This window comes from Myripristis murdjan, chromosome 21 (genome assembly GCF_902150065.1).
Source record: "Myripristis murdjan chromosome 21, fMyrMur1.1, whole genome shotgun sequence".
Lineage (NCBI taxonomy): Eukaryota > Metazoa > Chordata > Actinopteri > Holocentriformes > Holocentridae > Myripristis > Myripristis murdjan.
The window spans coordinates 29,061,152-29,082,237 of NC_044000.1; the positions used below are offsets into that span (position 1 = coordinate 29,061,152).

Here is a 21,086-nt window from a genome sequence, read left to right on the forward strand (position 1 = left end):
ATAAAGTTAAATAAAATAGAATAAAGGCTAAATATATACAATAAAGACTATAAAGACTAAAAACTAAAATATTAATTTATTTCAACAATTTATTTAAACGACAAGGGACAGCACAGCTCCCCAAATTATCAGTATGTATTAACGAGCATAGAAATCCATGCATAGATGAAAATAAAGAGTTCAATGAACTTTTCTGTGATAATGCATGTCTTCCAAGTATATTATACAGATAAAAAAAAAAACAAACAAACCAAACATCACCATCTCTCCAGATTTATGTGTTTGCCATTACGAATTGTTATTGAAATCGTAGGTATTTGCAGAGATCGACAAAGGAACACACTCTGCCGTCCTATTGGCCGTCCCCGACACAGACAACTGTTTTCAAATCGGTGCGCTTCTGAAATGTGACACCAAAGCGTGCGAGCCTCTTCCACCGTCAGGCTGCGGCTTCTCGTCTCACAGAGAGCAGGTCATTATGGGATTGGTGAAATATAGAGGAAGCTTTTGATGTCAGATTCTCTCCAGGCAAACACGCTCGACATCCAGGGAATGAGGCAGCCTTTAAGGGATTTGACATCTTTTCAGTGTCAGATAATTAAATGAAATCCAAAGACCGAGGAGGGCGTGCAGCGTTTCGGTGCAAAATCTGGTCTGACAATGCAGGAATACAGCAGAACTTAGGCCCCGGCATCCCATTTCAACAGAGAGCGACATGGCTAGCAAGTAGAGCTGGAAGCAGTGAAAATCAGCGACTGAAAACTGGCACAGGTCATGTTCAGCATAGCTTACAGTTACCTGGGCATCATATGAGCCCGCATGGTGGTGAAATGTCCTAATTAGTTGAGTACTGTATTTATATCGCTCCATTCACTTCCATAGTGCTGCAAAACAGGTCTACAAATGACACTTTTAGCATATAAATAAACACAAAGGAAGTGGATTATGCCAATATATATAAAAAAGAAGTCCCGGTAACCATGTAATTACAATTATTTCTGAAATTACTATAAGCTCATTTCTTCCTGGATCTGCTTTCCAACACAAACAGAATAACAAGAAAAAAAGCATTAATTTCCTCAAATAATGGACATCTATGCTTTTATTTATTTATTTATTCATTTATTTATTTATTTTAATTGGCATAATCCACTTTGTTTGTGTTCTTGTATGCACCAAAAGTGTTATTTTGGAACAGTGTTGCCCAAGCCCAGGTTACTACACCACCCAACACTACCAAAGTCCAATGCTGCATTAAAAACTAACGCCACAGTTGGTCATGCAGTACAATACAATACTACAATACAATACTGGGTCCATTGTTGCAGTTTGGTCGTGTATTTTTCTTATAATTGGTCAAATAAAGAGTTTTTTTTTTCTTCTCAGCAGAAAATGTTTCAGTGGGGTTTGATATCTGATATTTAGAGCTGCCATTTTGATAAGACACTGAACAATCACACAGGCAGATATCAGTTCCTCCGCTGGCAGCAGCCTCAACAGACCAGAATGCATTGCAGCGAAAAGGCATGCTGCTTTTTGAGCGAGGCGTGCCTCTCGTCTCACTCGACTGCCAACTCCCATGCTCTTGACTTTACTTCCCTTAATGCTCTCATTACCGGCCTCTCCGCCTCGACTTCAAACCGAGCTGAATGCGGCAAGTCGAGGCAAGCTCTTGGGTGGCTGTCCAGCCCAAAGGCATTCTGGGAAATGTAGGAAATCACTTGCAGAGCTGAAGCAGAAGTAGACGAGACAGACAGAGGGAATGAGGGAACACCAAAGGTCACAATATTTCACCACAAAAAAAATCGTCGCACTGAACATCATCGACTAGAAATATGGAATAATCCAAGTGTAATAATATCATAGTGGATTTTCCCTTTAATTTATAGACTAGCTTTGAGGATATTGGTCAGTACTCTGAATCGTAACAGTGGTTGGCTGAACATTACTACACATTAAAACTATAATTACAGGATATAAAATTATGTTGTAAATGATAAATGCCACTTCTATAGCCGAGCACGTTTCTAGTCCACCACCCGTCCTGAAGATTCTCCACCGCAGAAATCTGAGGCTGAGATAAGTCGGATTTGACTGTCTGCGTGCGCTCTCACAGCACAGACTGGTCAAACCAGAACAGAGGAGAGAACAGGCTGAAAGGGAGTGTGTGTGTGTGTGTGTGTGTGTGCTGGCCACAAAGACGTGGGCAGAGGGATAAACAGTTTCAAAGATAAACTGAAAAGAAAACGTATAAATAGACGACTTCATGTTAGGAAAAGCGGCGGAGGAAAACAGCCGAGCCAAACCGAAAGCGAGTCCAAGAATGGGAGTCGAAGTGAGGAGGGCGAAGGAAACGCTGCAGTCATGTGACTGGCAGCCGGCCAGGGAGACTGAATATAAAGCATGCCAGCAATGCATAGGGGAATATTATCTTGATTTGAAAGCATTTAGTTCCAGCAGATCCTGTACACAGATCTCCGTTCTCACGCAGATGTGCAGGAAAAGGCGGTGCAAGCAACGAGCAACAGCCAATCGGCTGGCTCGCACGGGCCAGAGGTCCATCCTCCTGCCTCTCACTTGATGAATGTCCCCAGCACTTCCATAACCTGAGGGACAGGAAAGATCCTCGGTGTTTTCATGTCAGACAAGAGTGTAATCTAGGCATTAGGTGAGGGGAAATATCTTGGAGTGGAACAATGGCTTTTGGAGGAGTGCGTTGTTGGTGCCGCCTGAAAAAAGTGCTAACAAGGACAAACCTAGACAGAGGATGCCTTAGAAACAGAAACTGTGTGTCTGAGCGCGGGAAATATTGAATTCGCATCGAACAAAGCCAACTATTCTTGTCTGCTCGGCCTCTTTTCATGTTCTTGCAAATTAATGTCACTGGTCTCGGACCGGGCACCGAGACAAAAAACACAAAGCAGAATTCAGCTTGCCTTCTGCGCCGTCTGTCTGCATCCAGCGTGCCCCACATATCGCCGTGACGATCCTTATCGCTTTCCAGGCAGTTAATCAAAGCCCTCAGAAGGGGATCATTGTGCCGGTGCTGGAATAGTTTGAAGGCAAAAACATTGACATTGGCCCTTATCAGCTGTCTAAATTTAACTCCTCCAAATCAGATAGGCGGCTGGATGCCATAGTGGTGTGCAGGAAGGGACAGAGATGAATAGTTTGAGGGGAAACTGGTTAATCATCCGCAATTCTCCATGCGCCTCCACAGACGAGCATAAAGTCAACATGACACAAACAGCGAAACCGGCAAATGCATAACAACAAGAGTGACACAAGCCGGCTCTGTGATGTCGAAATCATTCTGTGCATTCAAATGTTCCACGGCCTTTTTTCTGCTCGCTGATAAATATTGCCACATTTCCTGGCTCGCGCTGACTGTTGATATTTGGAAATTCCTCCGAAACCCTGAGAGATGCGAATCATAATCTTCAAACAGAGGCAGTAATACATCTTCTGTGTTTGTGATTGCCCTTACCAAACTTTGAATGGGTCAACAGCTGATTTTGGTTCGGCATATAAACAAACACATGCATTTTTGGAAGCTTCTAAATGTCACAGCGAGCCTTGGTGGGCGAGCTCGACTGGAGCCAAGAAAGAAGAAGAAAAAAAAAGAGAGTCTGAGCATGAAGGGCCGATGCAGTGCTGCGGTGTGAGCTGGAGAGACTGAGGCCAGGCCCTCCACAAAATGCAATTGGAAGAAATGAAAACATAATTAAATCTCTCCCCCAGTGGTCGCTCGCATTCTCACGATATTCTGAAAGGCGAGACCGGAGCGGAGAGCTAACCGGCGAGCGTGGCTGCAGATCAGTGGAAATAAAAGCCTGTCACCTCCGTAAAACATCTTTTTTTTTTTTTTTTGCAAGATATGTTGATACTGGGCTGACAGGTGAATTACGGTGAGGTTTAAGAGGACCTATAAGTAAAACACACGCCCGTCGAGAAAACGTCCGGATGATCGGCTCATCAGGATTCAATAACAAACAAGACTGGACTTCCCCACGCTGATCCTCTCTCCTGCTCCGAGGGGCAGATGTTTGCCAAGGACTTACAGTGTTGCTCTTAACTCTTTCCTCCTCTCGAGCCTGAATCGGTGCCTTTCTTCTTGCACTTGCGTAAGCCACATACATATATATTCGTGTGGGTGTGGGTGTATGTATGCGTCCCGAATACATTAAATTATAGCGGATGATACGGTGTCACCACATCATCTGTAATGGGTAGCAGACGCAGGATGTTTTCAATGAACTTGAAAAGCCAGTCAACATTTTTCTCAAATTTCTAACAGCGTCACACAAATGTGTCACCAGCAGTGGCCCACAAGCATTCCAAAATATCCAATATTGCCTCATGAAGTCACGCTATCAGGCCTATAAACAAATTTGCTCCAACAGATTATCCATTTCAAGGCAGCGACAATCCCAACGTGGTTTCCTTAACGGCTCGTTAAGGCGGCGCCCCCCCTCCCCTCCGCCCCCCATCCCTTCAAAAAGTAGCTTATGCTTGCTCTTTTCTCCAAAGCCCTTTCTTCTTCTAACCATTTATGGGATCTTTATCTGAAACTCCAGGCAGGTCCCCACTTGAACGCTCATGCGGAGCGCTGGTGTTTTGACTGGGGTAACCCTTTAAGAGTCAACCTGGCCGATACCATCTCATTTACAGGACGAGCACAGCCTCCATGTTTGGAAAGCCGTCACTGTGTGCGATTGTTCTTGTTCCATCACCTGAACGAATGGTTTGCAGGTTTACCTCGGCCGGCTTGGGCAACAAACATACCGAGTTTTTTTTTTTTTTTTTTTTATAGGAGAACAACAGTTAACGTTCATTAATGCCGTAATGGTTAATTAACTGTTAGTTAATGATTATTATGGCATTTACTAATGTTAATAATATCTACAGTAACCCTTAAATAACATATAAATTAATACCTTAGCATGAACAGCATTAGTAAATGATTCTTAGACACATTAGTTAACGGTTAGTTACCTGTTACTTAATGTTTATTACCTGTTACTTCATGTTTATTAACTGTTACTTCATGTTTATTACGGCATTAACTAATGTTAATTGTTGTACTCTTATTGTAAAGTGTTACCATTTGTATTCTTCTATTTGTTTGCTGTATGTTTTCTCACGAGTTTTAAAAACAAAATTGGCAATAAAATTGGCAAAACCAAAAAAAAAAAAAAAAAAAAAAACATACCGAGTTCATTCGTCACACCGGTTAAAAAAAACAGTAGTAAGCGCAGATTGACGATGAGCTCTAAAGGCATAATATGTAATCTTTACTGCGTTATAATACCACAATGATGTTCCTGTGTGCCACAAAAGTAGCTGCAGCGATATTACAGCCTCCCATAAACATTAACTCTCTGAACGGGGCTCCAACTCGAGTATCAAAGAATTCAACGGGGGGAAATAAAAGACGACGAACCAACCAAAGGTCACCTCAGAGCTGCTTCGTTACCTCACACAGACAAAACAACACAAGACAATGCTGTTATACAAGATGCTGCAACTTGATATGCAACCAAATTATGAACAGCACACTTTCTTTTGCTTGCCGTTGTTCACCGGTATCACACAGAGGATGAGCATGCCAGCGGTACAATCCATCCATCCATCCATCTTCTGCCGCTTAACCGGGGCCGGCACAAAGCAGCTCCTTTTCAGGCCGGGGTTCAGAGGACTTGAATGGCGCACGGCACGCAAGAGGAGAGCTGGCACGACCGCTATGCCACCAGAACTCACTGACACTTTGGGCTCTGCTTTTGTGAATCAGTGGTGCACAGCTCAAAGCGCAGTCAAAGGCACAAAGCATGGTTGATTTTTGGTAATTTGGCGGCCAGACATGCATGGTGCAGCTAATGCGCCATTCCACACTGGCTGGGTTTGGAGGAATATATTATGAGGTGGCGTGGTACGGGTAATCCAGTGGTTCTCAACCCTTTTATGAAATAATGTGTTTCTGCCAAGTACCCCCTGACCAGTGCAAAAAAAAAAAAAAATGATGATGTTTTGTTGGCTCTGTTTTTGCCTCTTTTTCACTTCTTTCTCCTTTTTTTCAACCACAAATCCATGTTGCTGATTTTTCGTTCGGTTTCACAGCCAGACGTCCTCGCTCGACGACCACGGCGGCAGATGTAAACCACAAACACACACATTTGACACCTTTGCGAAAGCTGGAGTGAATACTGAATAAATAAAATGTGGTTTATCAAACTGACATTTGCATTTTTATTAAACTTATTATGGCATTACAGCATAGAATGACTATTTTAGCAATTATGGCTCATATCTTTTAAATAAATATTTTAAAAAAAGCCTCCCATACCCCCTGCAGTACTCCCAGGTACCCCTAGGGGTATGTGTGTCCCAATTTGAGAATCACTGGGAATGCAACAGAGTCACTTTATTTCATTCTCTTTAAAGGATCATACCAGTGATTTTGTGTGTTTGGTGTAAAATGCATATCTTTTCCCAAAGTAAGCAGGTGTATTTTCAAACTCTGACAGAATTTACCTTTTATGCAGCCACTGGTTTCCATTTGTTCCACTTCACTATGAAAATGAACTTTCAGAGACTTCAAACTTTCTTCAACACCAGAATAAAGTCCTCCACATTAGTTTTCCTAAAAGCAGCAGCACTGTTGTGTACTGATGACTTGAAATCGAGGTGAAACGCTCCCTCCTCAAGGGAAAATAGTCCCCGGACAAAACGTTTGCTTTATGCAGCTAATTATCAGCTCTGTGGTTTATGAATGGTGACAGCGTTTTCAGCTGTTTAAATCAAAAATTCAAAACGGCTTCTCCCAAGAGAAAACTGACGTCCTTGTGTGGGAGGTGCAGAATCACCACGGCAAAAAATACAACACCTTAAATTAAATTGGCTTGGGAGGAGATAGCACATTTGGTTAATGTGTTGCTCCGGTCCTTGGGGGAACTGTTGCCTAATGTGGGAAACAGCTGAGTGACGTCCGGCCAGCAGCTAAACAGGAGCCGGTGGCGAACCACAGCGACAGTTTGGTGACAGGAGGGAGGCCAGAGCGCGGCGTCTATAGGGAACACAGCCACCTCCACAGTCAGTATACTACATGTATCACAGCACATCCTGACAGATTTATGCTGATGTTTATCTGTGTGTGTAGTTACATTATAAATGCTGCATCTTATTTTCTTCCTGCTTGAGGGTTGTGCATCAAAGTCGAACCAGACAACATATCATCCACAAAAGGTGTCGATAGGCTTTTGAATGGAATCACTTCATGTGTGTATTATTTGACAAAGCCACGGAAATAGCACAGAAATCGTCTTGACCTGGTCTGAGCCGGCATGCGTAATGCAAACACAGATCCTGTAATGCTTGACACCAAAACTGCACGACACTCCTTTGATCATCACTGACCCACTTCAAGGCACAGCTAAGGCTAACCACACGTCACCGAAATATCAAACAGGCAAAGACAAGACAAAAAGCTAGAGCTGCTTTACCACAACACGGTACAGCTCAACTCCAATCGACTCTACTCGCCTTTTTTGGTTTTACATCAGGCAGAAGTTGTGGATGACACCTGGTACTTGTTTGCACTGCAAAAACGCAAAATCTTACCAAGATTATTTGTCTTATTTCAAGTCAAAAATGTCTTATTTCTAGTCAAAATATCTCATTACACTTAAAATAAGACATGATCAAGTCAGAAGTAACTTGTTTTTAGACAATTTTCACTTGTTTCAAGTGAAAATTTGCTTGTTTCATTGCAAAAATTTGCCAGTGGAAAAATGAAAATTCACTTGAAATAAGTGAAAATTAGCTAGAAACAAGAAACAAATTTTGCCAATGAAACAAGCTAATTTTCACTTGTTTCAAGCAAATTTTCACTTGAAACAAGAGACAATTGTCTAAAAACAAGTTACTTTTGAGGTGATCATGTCTTATTTTAAGTGTAATGAGATATTTTGACTAGTAATAAGACAAATAATCTTGGTTTTGCAGTGTGGTGTCACCTCCGCTGAGGTTCCAAGTGAACTGAGCAAATTCTTTCTACAAAATCTTTGTCCTTGCCACAGCCACATACCGAGAACCAAGAACACCACCATGACGACCAGCTACACTGAAGGGACGCTGTCTGAGGTGGAAAATGAAATCCAGAAAAGTACCTGGTCGAGTCAAGTCGAGTCGAGTCGTACCATGTGGTGGAAACACGGCTTATAGATCGATAGATAGATTACTTTATTAATCCCCAAGGGGAAATTTAAAATGTTACAAGCAGCAGCAAAGGGAAGAAATACATGACAATGGAGAGAAAAACAACACAAATCATGGGACACAGAAGTAAAATACATAAAAACACACAGTGATAACAGATAATAAATATGTTGATAAAAGGTGCGTGTAAAAAGGAAAAAAAAAAGTGGAAAAAAAAAAAAAGTTAAAAAGTTACAAGGTGCTGGGTCCAAGGTGCTTATGGTGAATTGAGTCAGAAGGAGGAGTTGTACTGATTTCCTGTATCTCTCTCTTGAACAATCTCTATGTATCTCTCTCTCTTATATGCGCCTGATGACAGTCCCACTTTGCTAGTGCAAGGCCCCGGCACCCGCCATGTCGTAAAACGCAAAACAGGTGTGTATGGTGTGGGGTGTATCACATCCATGAAAGCCAAGAGAGTGGGGTCAAAAGATGAGGGGTCACATCATGGCATGGATGGACATTTAGGTGCCATTCACTCTGAAATAGGCTGCATTGGTCCATTGCCTTATATAACATAGCACAGAGTGTTGCCACACACTGTAATAAAATGTTGGACAAATTGAGGGTGAGTGTTAATCAGCCCCCTTAGCAAGCATTGAATGATGTTGTTTTATTGTGAGAATTGGGTAGGGCTATTATGGAAGTGTAATAAAGAGGCATTTAGGAGCTGATAGGACACACATGGGCAGTGTGACAGGACATGTGATTTTTGTCCCGCCCTCTATCCCCCACACTGTCTACAGACTGTTGTTTCTTTGTGTGCGATTCTTGCTGAAGTCAAAAAAAAAAAAAAAAAAAAAACAGAGAGAGAAAGAGAGAAAGAGTAAAACTGCAGTACCTGAAATGTTAAACAGTCAATGTTAAAAATTGCACAAAAGTTCTAGCATCAAAACTACCATTGCCGTCAGTGACATAAATAATTTCCTCTAAGAGTTATGTTTGTTTAAAAGCTTTAAAACGACGCTTGGTTAAAGAATTTCCTCAAAGATTTACGCGTGTTTACTAAACTCACGTCAAAGGTTCAGTGAAATATTCCAAATACAATCGATGCTTTTCGCCTTTCCGTCCTGCACGAGCTGAACCTCGTCCACCGCTGCAAATGTGAACTAGCTGACCCGGTCCTGCGGAGGAAATTATCTGGATCCATCGAGAGAGAGAGTTTCGTTTCAATTTCTATGGATGTTTGTGTCGGCGCGGTCCCCTCTGAGGGCCGGGGAGGATTTCACAGGCCTGAACTTGACCTTTGACTGTGTTGCTCGGGGTGAAAGGAAGGGCAGAGGGAAAAAAAAAAAAAAAAGAGAGTAAAGAGGAGGGAAGGGGAGGGGGGTGGTATGCTGGGAACAGAACGGTGAGGCTGGTGAACGTCTCCGTGAACTCTGTGAAACTCTGACCTTTGACCCAGCGGGGTGCCAATGCGAGCACAGGAGGGGAGGGGGCTGTCAAACTCCTCACATTTATAAACATATAAACAAAACAAAACAAAAAAAAAAAACAGTTTGAAAGGAGGCCGAGGTGATTCCACTGACATTCCACGAGTGCGCCGAGTAGCGCCTACCATGCACGAAGACACCTTGATGTTGCAAGAGCATTTATCTGAGTGATCGACATTGTGTAACTCACAGGTACTTTGTCAAAAGAACAGTGAGACTGAAGCCGACTGATAACCTGTGGCATCTTGTACATAAATCTGACACATCGCACAGGTGTTGCTGCAGATAAATCATAACTACATGGAAGTAAAATCCACAGTCTTTACCTTAGCATACCTACCACCGGTACGCCTTAAAACATAAGGTTTAAAGTCAAGCAATGTGTGCCTGACAGGTGGTTTAGGCAGCGATTATCTCATATATTTAAAGGCATTTCTGAGACGTCAGAAAACAACTGTCTCAGCACATTCATCCCCACCTCTCCATCAGTTCCAAGACAGAAAACTGGGAATCTGCCACTGCAAACTCACCTACAACCTGTAATTACGTCTGATAATATTTAGCAGAAGCGAGAATTGCCACATCATAGCAGAAGCATGCAAAAGCCACAGAAATTTATGCCTGATTCGCGTGCGTGGCGGTTGAAACTAGGTACGGCGGCCTATCTTCCCAGAGTTCGACAAGAAAGTAGGTGAAAGGGTGCAGCCGGCAGCGTCAGGAGGATTCTAGGAATGTCACCGACTCTGACTGTATGTGAATGTGTCCATTCTTACTGTGTGTTTTCACACTGCAAACAGTTTGGCTGCGGGGTCGCCGGATTATGACGGCGGCGTGAGAAACATCGACTTCATCCATGTAGTTTTCTGTAGGTGCAAACCCTAAGACCGTCAGATGATGCATTCTGCACTTTCTTGAGCTGCCTTTTAATAACCTTACATTGCCTGTGATGAGCTGACAGCTTGTGTTTATGAGAGAGCTTTTGTTCATGAGACCAATTCACACTGGTGGTGCAAACTGAGGGTGAAAAGGAAATTGCATTAGTGGCTTATGACCATGAAAAGCTCATCTGTGGCCAACTCTCCTTTGCTGACAAGCTTGTTGAGCTGGTGTTGAGTCCCTCTGGTCACCCAGCTCTGTAGGAAATGGACCGGCTGCTTGCTGACTCGCTGCTCGATGCTGCTCGGTGTGAACGCGCAGTCGTAATCAGCAGACTTCCCTGAGCAACCAGAGCGCGCGAGACGTTTTAAATAACTTTTAACAGCTCGTAAATTTATGTGGTGTGTGCTCGGCCGCATCCTGCCCCCTTTTAAAATCTTGCATCTGTTCGCTGACAGCAGTGTGGCTTACAGAAACACAGAGCAGAACGGGAGAACACAGCTTTAGCTTTAGTGCAGGATGTCCTTCATACAGGCTGGACAGCTAATGTGCCACGGAGAAGCAACAGGAAGAGGACATGCGAGTTCAAAGAGTCGGCGGTGCAGCCAGAGGCGCCGAGACAACTTACTAAGCGCCCCATCTGCCAACATCGAGGCTACTATCAAGCTGTGGGCGATGGGGATGTTGCATGAGTGACTCACACATGACTCACATGACTCATCAGGTTTCAGAATGAATTTCATTCCCAAAAGAGATTTGGAAAAAAAGTGCAAGCACTAAATTAAAACAAATAATGTTAGTAATGTAATTTAAATCCTTAGTTAAGTTAAAACACTCTTGCAGGCCGGCACGGTTTGCATTTCAGAGATAATGAATGCTGAATGTGAGGGAACTCTTTTCTCTAAAATGACTGTATGGCATTTTGCAAATGACTCTAACACCAATGTGGTTGGTGTCCAGTTTCATTTACAACATATATTTCACTCTCTGATATACCGCCCCTAAAATAAACCCTGTTTCATTTTGTTTTATTACCCGCTCTGGAACATGCACTTGAGTCTTAAAAATGATTTTCTATATTTTTATGTGCTGCAGGAGTAGATTTAATTATATCATTAACCTGTGACTATTAGCAGGGCTGTCAGTATTGAGGATGTGCTGTTTCCTAAAACCAGATTCCAGCATGCTTTGCATTCCTGAACAGCCTTGTCTTTCCGATGAACTGAGCGCATTGTTTTACTCCTATCTGTTCCAACATTTGTCTAGCACTTATCGTATTGGCTCTAAACTCATGCACTTTTGAGCGCTTTCCCAGACAGCTAAACTTCTGTTTTTGACTGATACTCTTTGTTGTCCATTCATCTAGCGTTAGCTCATCATAACTCACGCTAACCAAGCCTTGATTCAATATTTGCTCAATCTTCTTCTGGGAAAAATAACAGGATCATGGTTTAAATCCATTGTGCACTAAAGCAAATACCAGAGATCTTAGACGTTACTGTCCAAGGTAAGTGAGCTGCACGTTGGACTACGTGAGATATTGTCCAGATTGTTAGTGGTTCGCTCTGTATGGAGAGTGACTCCAAACAACTGGGTAAAACAGGTTTGACAAACAGAGATATGGGCTGGGTCACAGAAGCCACATCCTGATTCATTCATGTCCACTGCTGTACATGTGCTCATCCGGAGATAATGAGCTGTTGCAACACGGGTTCAGATTAGCAATATCACAGGGAAATGAATGACGACACTTTTCAATTCAGCAGACCTAAGGTCATAAATCTTTAGGTGTGGCTTCAGTGTTTAAAAAATGGCCTATTTGCACTCTGTTAATCATTGTGAAACCACTGTCACACTTCATGACTCACGCTGGTCTTCACAGTCTACCTTTGTTTAAATAAACTAAGACTAAGAAACACAGAGTCGGGTAGGAAACCACCGAAAAGCCTTACAAACTTCACAACTCCTCAACTCACTCGTAATCAGCAAATTAAAACACTGAGACTTCATCGTGCCACTCACCTTTGAAGAAGTTCTTGGCCCGCAGGTAGCCCACGCTGAGGCGGAGGACGGACAGTTTGTCCAGACGAGAGCGAATGTCCTCTGGGAAGGGCAGGAGGTCCGTGAGCCGGTCCAGTTCCCCGTTCAGCCGATCCCGGTGGCGCTTGGAGGGGTTTGATTTGACGACTCCATCGACACCCGGGAGCTTCTTACTGAGGGGCGAATGGAACAAGACATCTGTTAGATTGCAGGGTCTCGAGATTGTTGACAGATTCTGAAACTGAGTTATGAGGAACTACGGCTTGTTTTGGTCCTTTCAGACATGAAGTTTCAAACCTCAAACAAAAACGATACACGCGGCTGACACAAACTAAACCGCCGCTGAGATTTCAAAAGGCTGCAAGCTGAGTAAACTAAGATAACAAAAATACTCATCATGCTTGAAATTTGAGCAACCGTGGCAGCGAGCGTCGATATCCTGTGATGGAATAAGAAGCATGAGGCATGTAGAAACACAGTCACTTCCTAGTACCCCAATCAACAGAGCAGAGAAGAAGGATCTTGTTAAAATCCTATGAAGTAAGGCTGACTCAGCTCAGGCCTGGCAAACTGGCCTTGCCAGAGAATGGCATCTGTTGCACTCTGTAGCATGACACATGCTAATAAAACATGAGCGGCATTGAGATGCAACAATGGCACACGGCTCCGAGCTTGTAGAGGGAAAGGGGAGGCAGTCATAAATGTGACTAATAAACACTTTGGCCCGGGTGAGTCAACAGCTACGCTTCTCCTGCACAGATACACAAGTCAGACGAGACAGTCGAAAAAATGCCCGGGGCCAAATCTATGGCCCACTTCGAAGAGCCCAGTCTGCGGTGCAGCTGTCAGCAGGCCCTGCGCTGTAATACGACACCGGAGGACACAGATCACCTCGGCTGGAGCTTTGAAATATGTGCTAGTCTGCCAGCTTTGTCTGAAGCTGTACATTTTGTAATTTTTTTGTGAATAACAAATTTGTAAATGTCTTTATTTAGCCGTGGTCAGAATTCTTCATCTACAAGAATCTCTACAAAGGAGAAAATCTGCAGCGTTACCAACACGCTTCTTATGCAATGTGTCAAAATGGAAGGTGGTTCTTGCCGTGACAGAGGATTTATTTGCTCTGCTTGGCTCCCGACAGCAGTATTTCACTTAAGGGCCAACAGCTTTCGATGAAGTCAAGCGAGACCACCCATGTTGAAGGCCAAATTCAAATTTATAAGTCTCGGTGGAGACACATGTCATTAATCAGAAATCAGACACACATGTTGGACCTCGAGCCAAACCAAGCTGCAGTGGGAGGAAGCGATGAGGACAACACACAAGCACCAGTGTTATCACTTCCTGACTGTACACCTGCTGAGTAAGAGCCGGGTCAGCTGAAGAGCTTTTGAATATGTTCAAAGACGAGAGCCTCGGGCTGTGGAAGTGGCTCAGCTGCTGTCCTCATCTCAACGCTGCAGATAGTCAAACATGCTCTTGAAGATTTGCATGCTGATGATAAATACACTTTTTGGAAATTTCGGAACCCATAAAATATGTGTCTGTCTTAGTCCACTGTAATGAAGCTTCTGGCTTAACAACACGCTAAAAACACCCTGTATATTTATCTATTATATCGTGTCGGCCCTTGTAGCCCAAATAATAAAAATGTCTTTAACTCCATGATGCTTTCGTGGATTAAAACTCTTTTGAAATGGATACTGGCAGCATACCTCTCACATCCCTGGCTGCGTTTTATTGTTTGGTGGTGTATTTGTCTTCCCAGACAATATTTTGGTTTCTAAAACATCAGCAGTGAGAGTCCAGTCAGTCCGTAAGAATCACAAAGCAAGGGTCCCTTCTTAAACTCACATTTTGTCGAACACACACGGGCCAAAAAGATAATAATTTCTCTTACAACTTACAATTACTGTTGTTCTCTCCGGTTACTACTGTTCTCTCCTGTGGCTTACTGTAAGTGTAACCCACAGCTGAATACAATATGATTATGCATCTCCTCTGGGGGTTGCCGAAAAGCATTCTGGGAAACATAAGGAAATCACTAACTGCAGTAGAAATAGAAGCAGCAGGTTGAGGTGAAGTGGGTAAACCAAAAATGTTAATTACAACACTTCATCACAAAATACCTCCTGGAATGCACTGAACATCACAGACTGATGATGTAGTGCAACACAAGCGTGTCCAAGGGTGGGTTTTGTTTTAACTTTAACAGAAAACCTGAAACAAAAGAGCAAACATCAGAGCACGCCTTTTTTCTCGTTGGGGTTGACTTGGTGACATTTAGAAGACCTAATGCAAAACAAACATTTGATATGCTCTGTTATGTGAAATAAGCTAGCATCAAGGAATGGGCTCAATCTCTTTCCACTTCTCCAGGTCAAGTATCATCAAAACCACTTAATCCCTCACTGGCACTGCAGTATCTGCGCTTTCAGGCCTGTCCAACATACCCTTTAAGACGTCAGACTCAGTAGAGTTCTCTCATTACAGAAACTGTGGTTGATGATAGGCTAATTTTTTTCCTCCACCCCATTGAACAGTCTGCGGGGAATGCAGCCATAACTCAATTGCTGGGCCTCAGACCCGAGCGGTACCTTCCCAGAAATGGAACAGGACTGATCTCACTCTCAAGAAATGCCTAGCAGAGACAAAAGCCAGTATTCAGAGCCATTTTTTCCACCTTGACTTGCTAGGGATCATGGGGCTGGGCAGCAGACATCAGGGCATTCATTGCAAGGGAGTGATGATTTACCTCATCCCTCTGTTTTTTCCCTGGGATGGCCTATTTAAAGAATGAAGGAGCTAGGGGTCTGAACCCGGAGACCCCCGTCTCAGATTCAGAGCGGCTCATGTTGCACTCGGGCGGCTGTAATGACACTGGCATGCTTTTGTCTGCTCCAAGGAGGCGGTGCATTGGCCAGTAACTGCACAGATCTCAAAGGATGTCTTTGAAATATAAAATGCATGCTTTCTGCGCACAATCCCACCTGCTGACATGCACTGCACATACTGCATATTGCAAGCAGAGTTGAGAAAAGCAGGGCCCTGGATTCACAGAGCTGTTTCATGGAGAGAGAGAGAAAACAAATACACAGAGCTCACACAAGAAATATGATGTGCATGATTACAGAAGCACCAGGATGATGAATGGGCTACAACAAGAGTCTTTTCATTTGACAGCATCCTCTCCGCTATGTTACGTTTCCTCTTACTACTGTCCCAAAGTGAACCCCAGGCTTTCCTTCCACCTGAGCTCCCTTAGTCATGGTTAAAACACGGATTTACCTACTTCCTCAACATCTGAGAAATCTTTGTTTCAAAACCTCTCTGTGGATTTGTCCTCACAGAGGGCTCTGAGGGAGAGCACAACGATCCACCTGATCAGATGAATGCGTGCCAGCCATCCAGAATTATGGGCCAATCCCATTAGAGTGCACAGTTTTGATATCAAAACTGCTGCAGCTACTGCCACTTAAAGCTGCACTCGGCCATGTTTTCATTATTAGCCCAAATCCCAGAGTGGGGCTGCAACAAAGACAGAGTGTACGCTGTGGATTTACCATATTTGGTCACATTAGATTCTGCTATCAGTGTGGACACAGGTAGGATCTTTTCTCAGAACAGGTTGAAAATTAACAGCAAAATCCAAAATCAGTGCTCTGTCCTTGCTTTCCTTTGATTTAAAGCATTGCAGAGTGACTAGATTAGGAATCACAAACATACAATGTTTCCAGTTTATTGACATTACCTTGAAACATTTTAAGTTTAAAGTCCAAACAGTTTGCAAATATGTAATTACCCCTTGCTCCCATTTGGCGCAGGCAATACGCTGTTTCCCAGAGCAGTTTCAAAGAAGACACTAAACAAACTATGACATGGAACCCGAATCCTACAATTTCCAGTTATCCCCTGATGAGCTGCTATTGTTATTTCTGCACACGACATCATATGGGTTTCACGCCAGTCTCAATGATGACGGAGACGTTTGCACTGTTAGTCCAGTCATTTTATGAAAAAACCTAGGACAAATTGCAAGAGAAACAAACTCAACTGATTTTGTATCCTCAGTTTGTCCTGAGTGAGGGGAAAAAAGTCCCAAGAAATCCCATTGGTGGAAAATTTTAAAAATCACCTATTTATGACCACATATTACCAAAAAACAGTTTTTAACACACGGGGAAAGGGGTTCAAAATTTTACTTTCAGATATCACTATAAAAATTCACAAGATGATTACACACACAAAGACAAGAAAAAAAGTCAATTACAAGTTCTTTGAATTATTCTGTTTACACATGCATATCACACATTATCTGATTTGATATGCGCTAATAAGGAATATGAGGAATAAATGCCAGAACAGATATTTAAACAGTGAATTAAAAGGTTACTTTATATATAGTAACTTTTTAATTTACTGTTATATAGTAACCTTTTAATTCAAGGTTACTATATATATATAGTAACTTTTTAATTCACTGTTTAAATGTCTCTTCTGGCATTAATTCCTTATGTTCCTTATTAGCGCATATCAAATCAGATAATGTGTGATATGCATGTGTAAACAGAATAATTCAAAGAACTTGTAATTGACTTTTTTTTCTTGTCTTTGTGTGTGTAATCATCTTGTGAATTTTTATAGTGATATCTGAAAGTAAAATTTTGAACCCCTTTCCCTGTGTGTTAAAAACAGTGTTTTTTGGTAATATGTGGCCATAAATAGGTGATTTTCAAAACTTTCCACCAATGGGATTGATGATACAAAATCAGTTGAGTTTGTTTCTCTTGCAATTTATCCTAGGTTGACCCCAATTTTGGCCTAAAATTACTGGACTATGTAAGAGAGTTAAAGTTAGAACAATGGTCTTCGACTGATGTCTATAAGGAGGCCTCCCCTCCTTGTAGATGAAACAAGAACAATAGGCCACTATGTTATTGTGCACTCAGTTTGTTTTGGCTTTCTGCCACCCTTCTATCAGCAAGTCTGTATGTGTGTGTGTGTGTGTGTGTGTGTGTGTGTGTGTGTGTGTGTGTTTGCATGTTGGTGCTTGTGTGTGTGGAGTGTGTATGTGCATGTGTGTGTCATACTGGCTGGTTGAGACACTGATCCCTGTAGATTACAGTTAGGACAATAACGCTTGCATCGTAAAATAGATCATTACCTCCTAATATTGAAACTTAGATTGCTTACTGAAATAGATTATATTCTGCAATGTGATTTTAACAAAACAGTATAACTGATAAACTAACAGCTGCATGTTTGGGTAAACGCTTGTTCTCCCCATTGCTAATTTACATGCACCTGCACGCACATACACACACACACACACACACACACACACACACACACACACACACCTTACCGCAAGTTCCCTCCCTGGAGGCACTTTAATGAGCCCTAGGAAATAATTAAACCATATTTTCACACAGACTACTCTCGGAGTTAACACAACAACATGTAGAAATACCTGCTACACAGACAAAACAATGCAGCAGGGGGAAGAAAACAACTACACACAATGCAATTACAACACTGCCACTGGGTATTTGGTAACATGCAGTGCTCGGCTCTAAGTATAGCGAAACAATTACGGCAGAGGAAATGTGAGCAGCGAGGGCTGAAATTGATCGGTTTGGCCAACTTTCCCCAGTCCTCTTCATTGATAACATGTTTTTGAGCAGTTTATGATGCAGTATAATGACTGGCGAAGGACAGCGACAGCAAAATCAAACAAAGAGAGAGACAGAGAGCAAACGAGGAGTGAGCTGGGAGTCAAACAGAGAATTTGGATAGACAGAGCTGCCTTGGAATGCCACTATGTAGTGACCACAGCCTCTTTGCAGTCAGTCTCAATGGTGCCTTTGTGCAGCCAAGGCCAGATGGCTGTCCAGGAAACCTCAGTGCCTCGCTGCGCAGCCCCACATCTTCATAAACACAGAGGCGTCTGCACACAGGCCACCTTTTTATTTTTGGGATTCATACTGGGAAAAGCCTATTTGCAAGTGCCAGGTCGCTTCTGTAAGCCTATACTGCACCACAAATAAATCTGCTATGCTGTGTCTATGGCGCTTTATGGTGCATCTGTGGTACTCAGTAGTGACTTCATGCTCACTTTCTCATATTTAAAGGTATTTTTATATCCAATGGTGTCATTATAGCATTCTATATAGGATTTAGGGTAGGACTGTGGTGCTTTATTATGACTTTACACTGACCCTCTCCTACATCATGTTATTTTTCTAAATCTCCTAACACTGCAATATTCCTAGGAAATTAAAGATGCTGTGATATGTGCATTGTATCATTCAAAAACATATTACAGAGTCGCTACAACTGTTTGTGGTAAAGACATCCTGTCTGCAACTTACAATATGGGCTGGTTTAAACTGACCAAAACATACATGCCGCCATCATAAACACACACACACACACGCACACGCACACAGGGACGCACACAAGCATAATCACACACACAGAGAGACACACACACACCAATATGTAGCAACAGCAAAAGAAGAAAGACTGTAGTTTTGCAAAGTTTTTTGTTTGTTTGTTTAATTGCCATTACTTGTTCAATTTCTCCATTTTTTTTTAAAAAAATGTATTTTATTTATTTAGATTTTTCAATGATTATTGAAAAGTTTCAGCGTTTGCTTTGAAAGTAGCTGCAGCCTGTCTGACATCTGGCCAAGTGAAAGAAGAAGAAAAAGAAGAAGAAACATGAAAGAAGAAACAGGACAAAAACAACATACACACACACACACACACACACACACACACACACACATACACACACATTTGTTAAGTTAGGCTGCAAGAGGAAGAAGAACATGAACTAGAAGAGGAAGAACAAGGGGAAGAAAATGGCAGGAGGAAAAAAGAAGAAGACGGAAAAAATAAGACAAAATAGGAGAAAAACAAGAATAATGCACACACACACACACACACACACACACACACACACACACACACACACACACACACACACACAGTTTAAACCAGCACTGTTCCCATAATGAAGCGGAGGCCGTATCAGATTACAATAACATACTCGGAGCCCGCGAGCCCCCGCCTCCCCCCGCCCTCCTGTGAGCATCGCGTGAGAGCAGCAGCCGACTCTCCAACTTGATTGTGATTAATGCGCGAGAGCGCTATTTCCATGCCAGACCAAAACTATACACGGAGACACATTCTTAAGGTGACCCGGGAGAGAGCAGAAACTCCAGAGACGGACAGACCAGAGGGAATAGGATTCTGCAGACCTCCCGCTTCAACCACTTTCAAACACAAACTTTACTGAATATGAACATATGAGCAGGAGAAGTTCAAGTCCAGGGGGGTGTACGCCAAGTGGAGGTTTAAAACACACTTTAAGTCAAGTTTACCTACAGATACGAATCTCCACATTCATAGTGTTAATTTAACTGGATAGTTTCTACACGAGGGGGCAGTTTTAATGTGTAAAAGGACGAATGCGTCTCTGAAACTATGATTTGTGATTTGGTTTTGCTCATGCGTGGCAAATTACTGCCTTATAGTGACCACCAACTAGAGGTCAGTGTTCACCAACTTTTTAATTACGACCACATTAACGATGTGGGCACTCGGGTTTAATGACACACAGCAGGCTGCATTGGTAAACCTGCTCTACGGATCCTGTTGAATTACATCGGTGACCTCTCATTTAGCACCATTAGCTTAGTGTGAAGTCAGGCCACCGACTTCTCAAGCTTTAGCCTATATAATTTTAGTTTTCTTGTTTGTTTGTTTGTTTTTAGTTAGACCTACTGTCGTTTTCATTGACTTATACGGTGTTTCATAATGGGTTAACCACCACATGTTGACGATAGTTACATGTCTGAGCAGCACACAGCAGAGTTACAACTGTTTCCTTAAACACGGCAACAATGTGACAAGTCTTACGGTTTCTGAACGGGCTTCTTCCGCTTCTTGGCAGCATAAATCCCGGGGTTACCCAACATCATGTCACTTCGCTTGACGCTCACGAAAAAATAGAAATACACTAAGCTAACATTCACTAATCCAGCCCATACGGTCGTTTGGTAGTCTGCTTTTAATCTCGCCGGTAAATTCAGTCCCCGGGGTCCGCGGAAGCTCCGTGCCGCGATGACAGCCCTCCTGGGCGGTCACTGTCGCTGACCTGGGCCGGTGTCGCGGTGAGAGCAGGAGCAGTGGAGCCGCTGCTGGTGATAGTCGCTGGGAAGGAAGTTTTGGAAAAAAGTTTTGCCGTTCAACAGTGTGGGAATAAGAGTAATCACGGTCGGTTTTCCCTCCCACTTCTACTTTGTGTCCTCTTGAAGTCAGACTATGTCCAGCCTCTCCTCCCCCCACCACCACCGCCCCTCCTCCTCCTCCTCCTCCACTTCTAGCATAAACAATGCAGACTTTATGGCTGAATGTAAGTGATCCCCTTTTCGCAGCAGGTAGAAAGTGAGACTGCTTTTTTTTCTTTTCTTTTTT

The 21,086-nt window shown here is 42.8% G+C and overlaps 1 protein-coding gene across 3 annotated transcripts in view; it reads right to left on the minus strand.

Moving 5' to 3' along the window:
• Nucleotides 1-21,024, minus strand: part of LOC115379991 (aryl hydrocarbon receptor-like) — a 39,083-nt gene extending 18,059 nt beyond the window's left edge. For 2 of the 3 annotated variants that reach the window (XM_030080997.1, XM_030080996.1), the window contains exons 1-2: nucleotides 20,529-21,024; nucleotides 12,585-12,775 (exon numbers count right to left, since the gene is read on the minus strand). In XM_030080997.1, the coding sequence (XP_029936857.1) occupies nucleotides 12,585-12,775; nucleotides 20,529-20,590 (253 nt within the window). In that variant the 5' untranslated portion in view covers nucleotides 20,591-21,024. The remainder of the gene's footprint in view (nucleotides 1-12,584; nucleotides 12,776-20,528) is intronic. The other variant, XM_030080995.1, reaches the window with a different exon arrangement.
• Nucleotides 21,025-21,086: the final 62 nt, after the last annotated feature.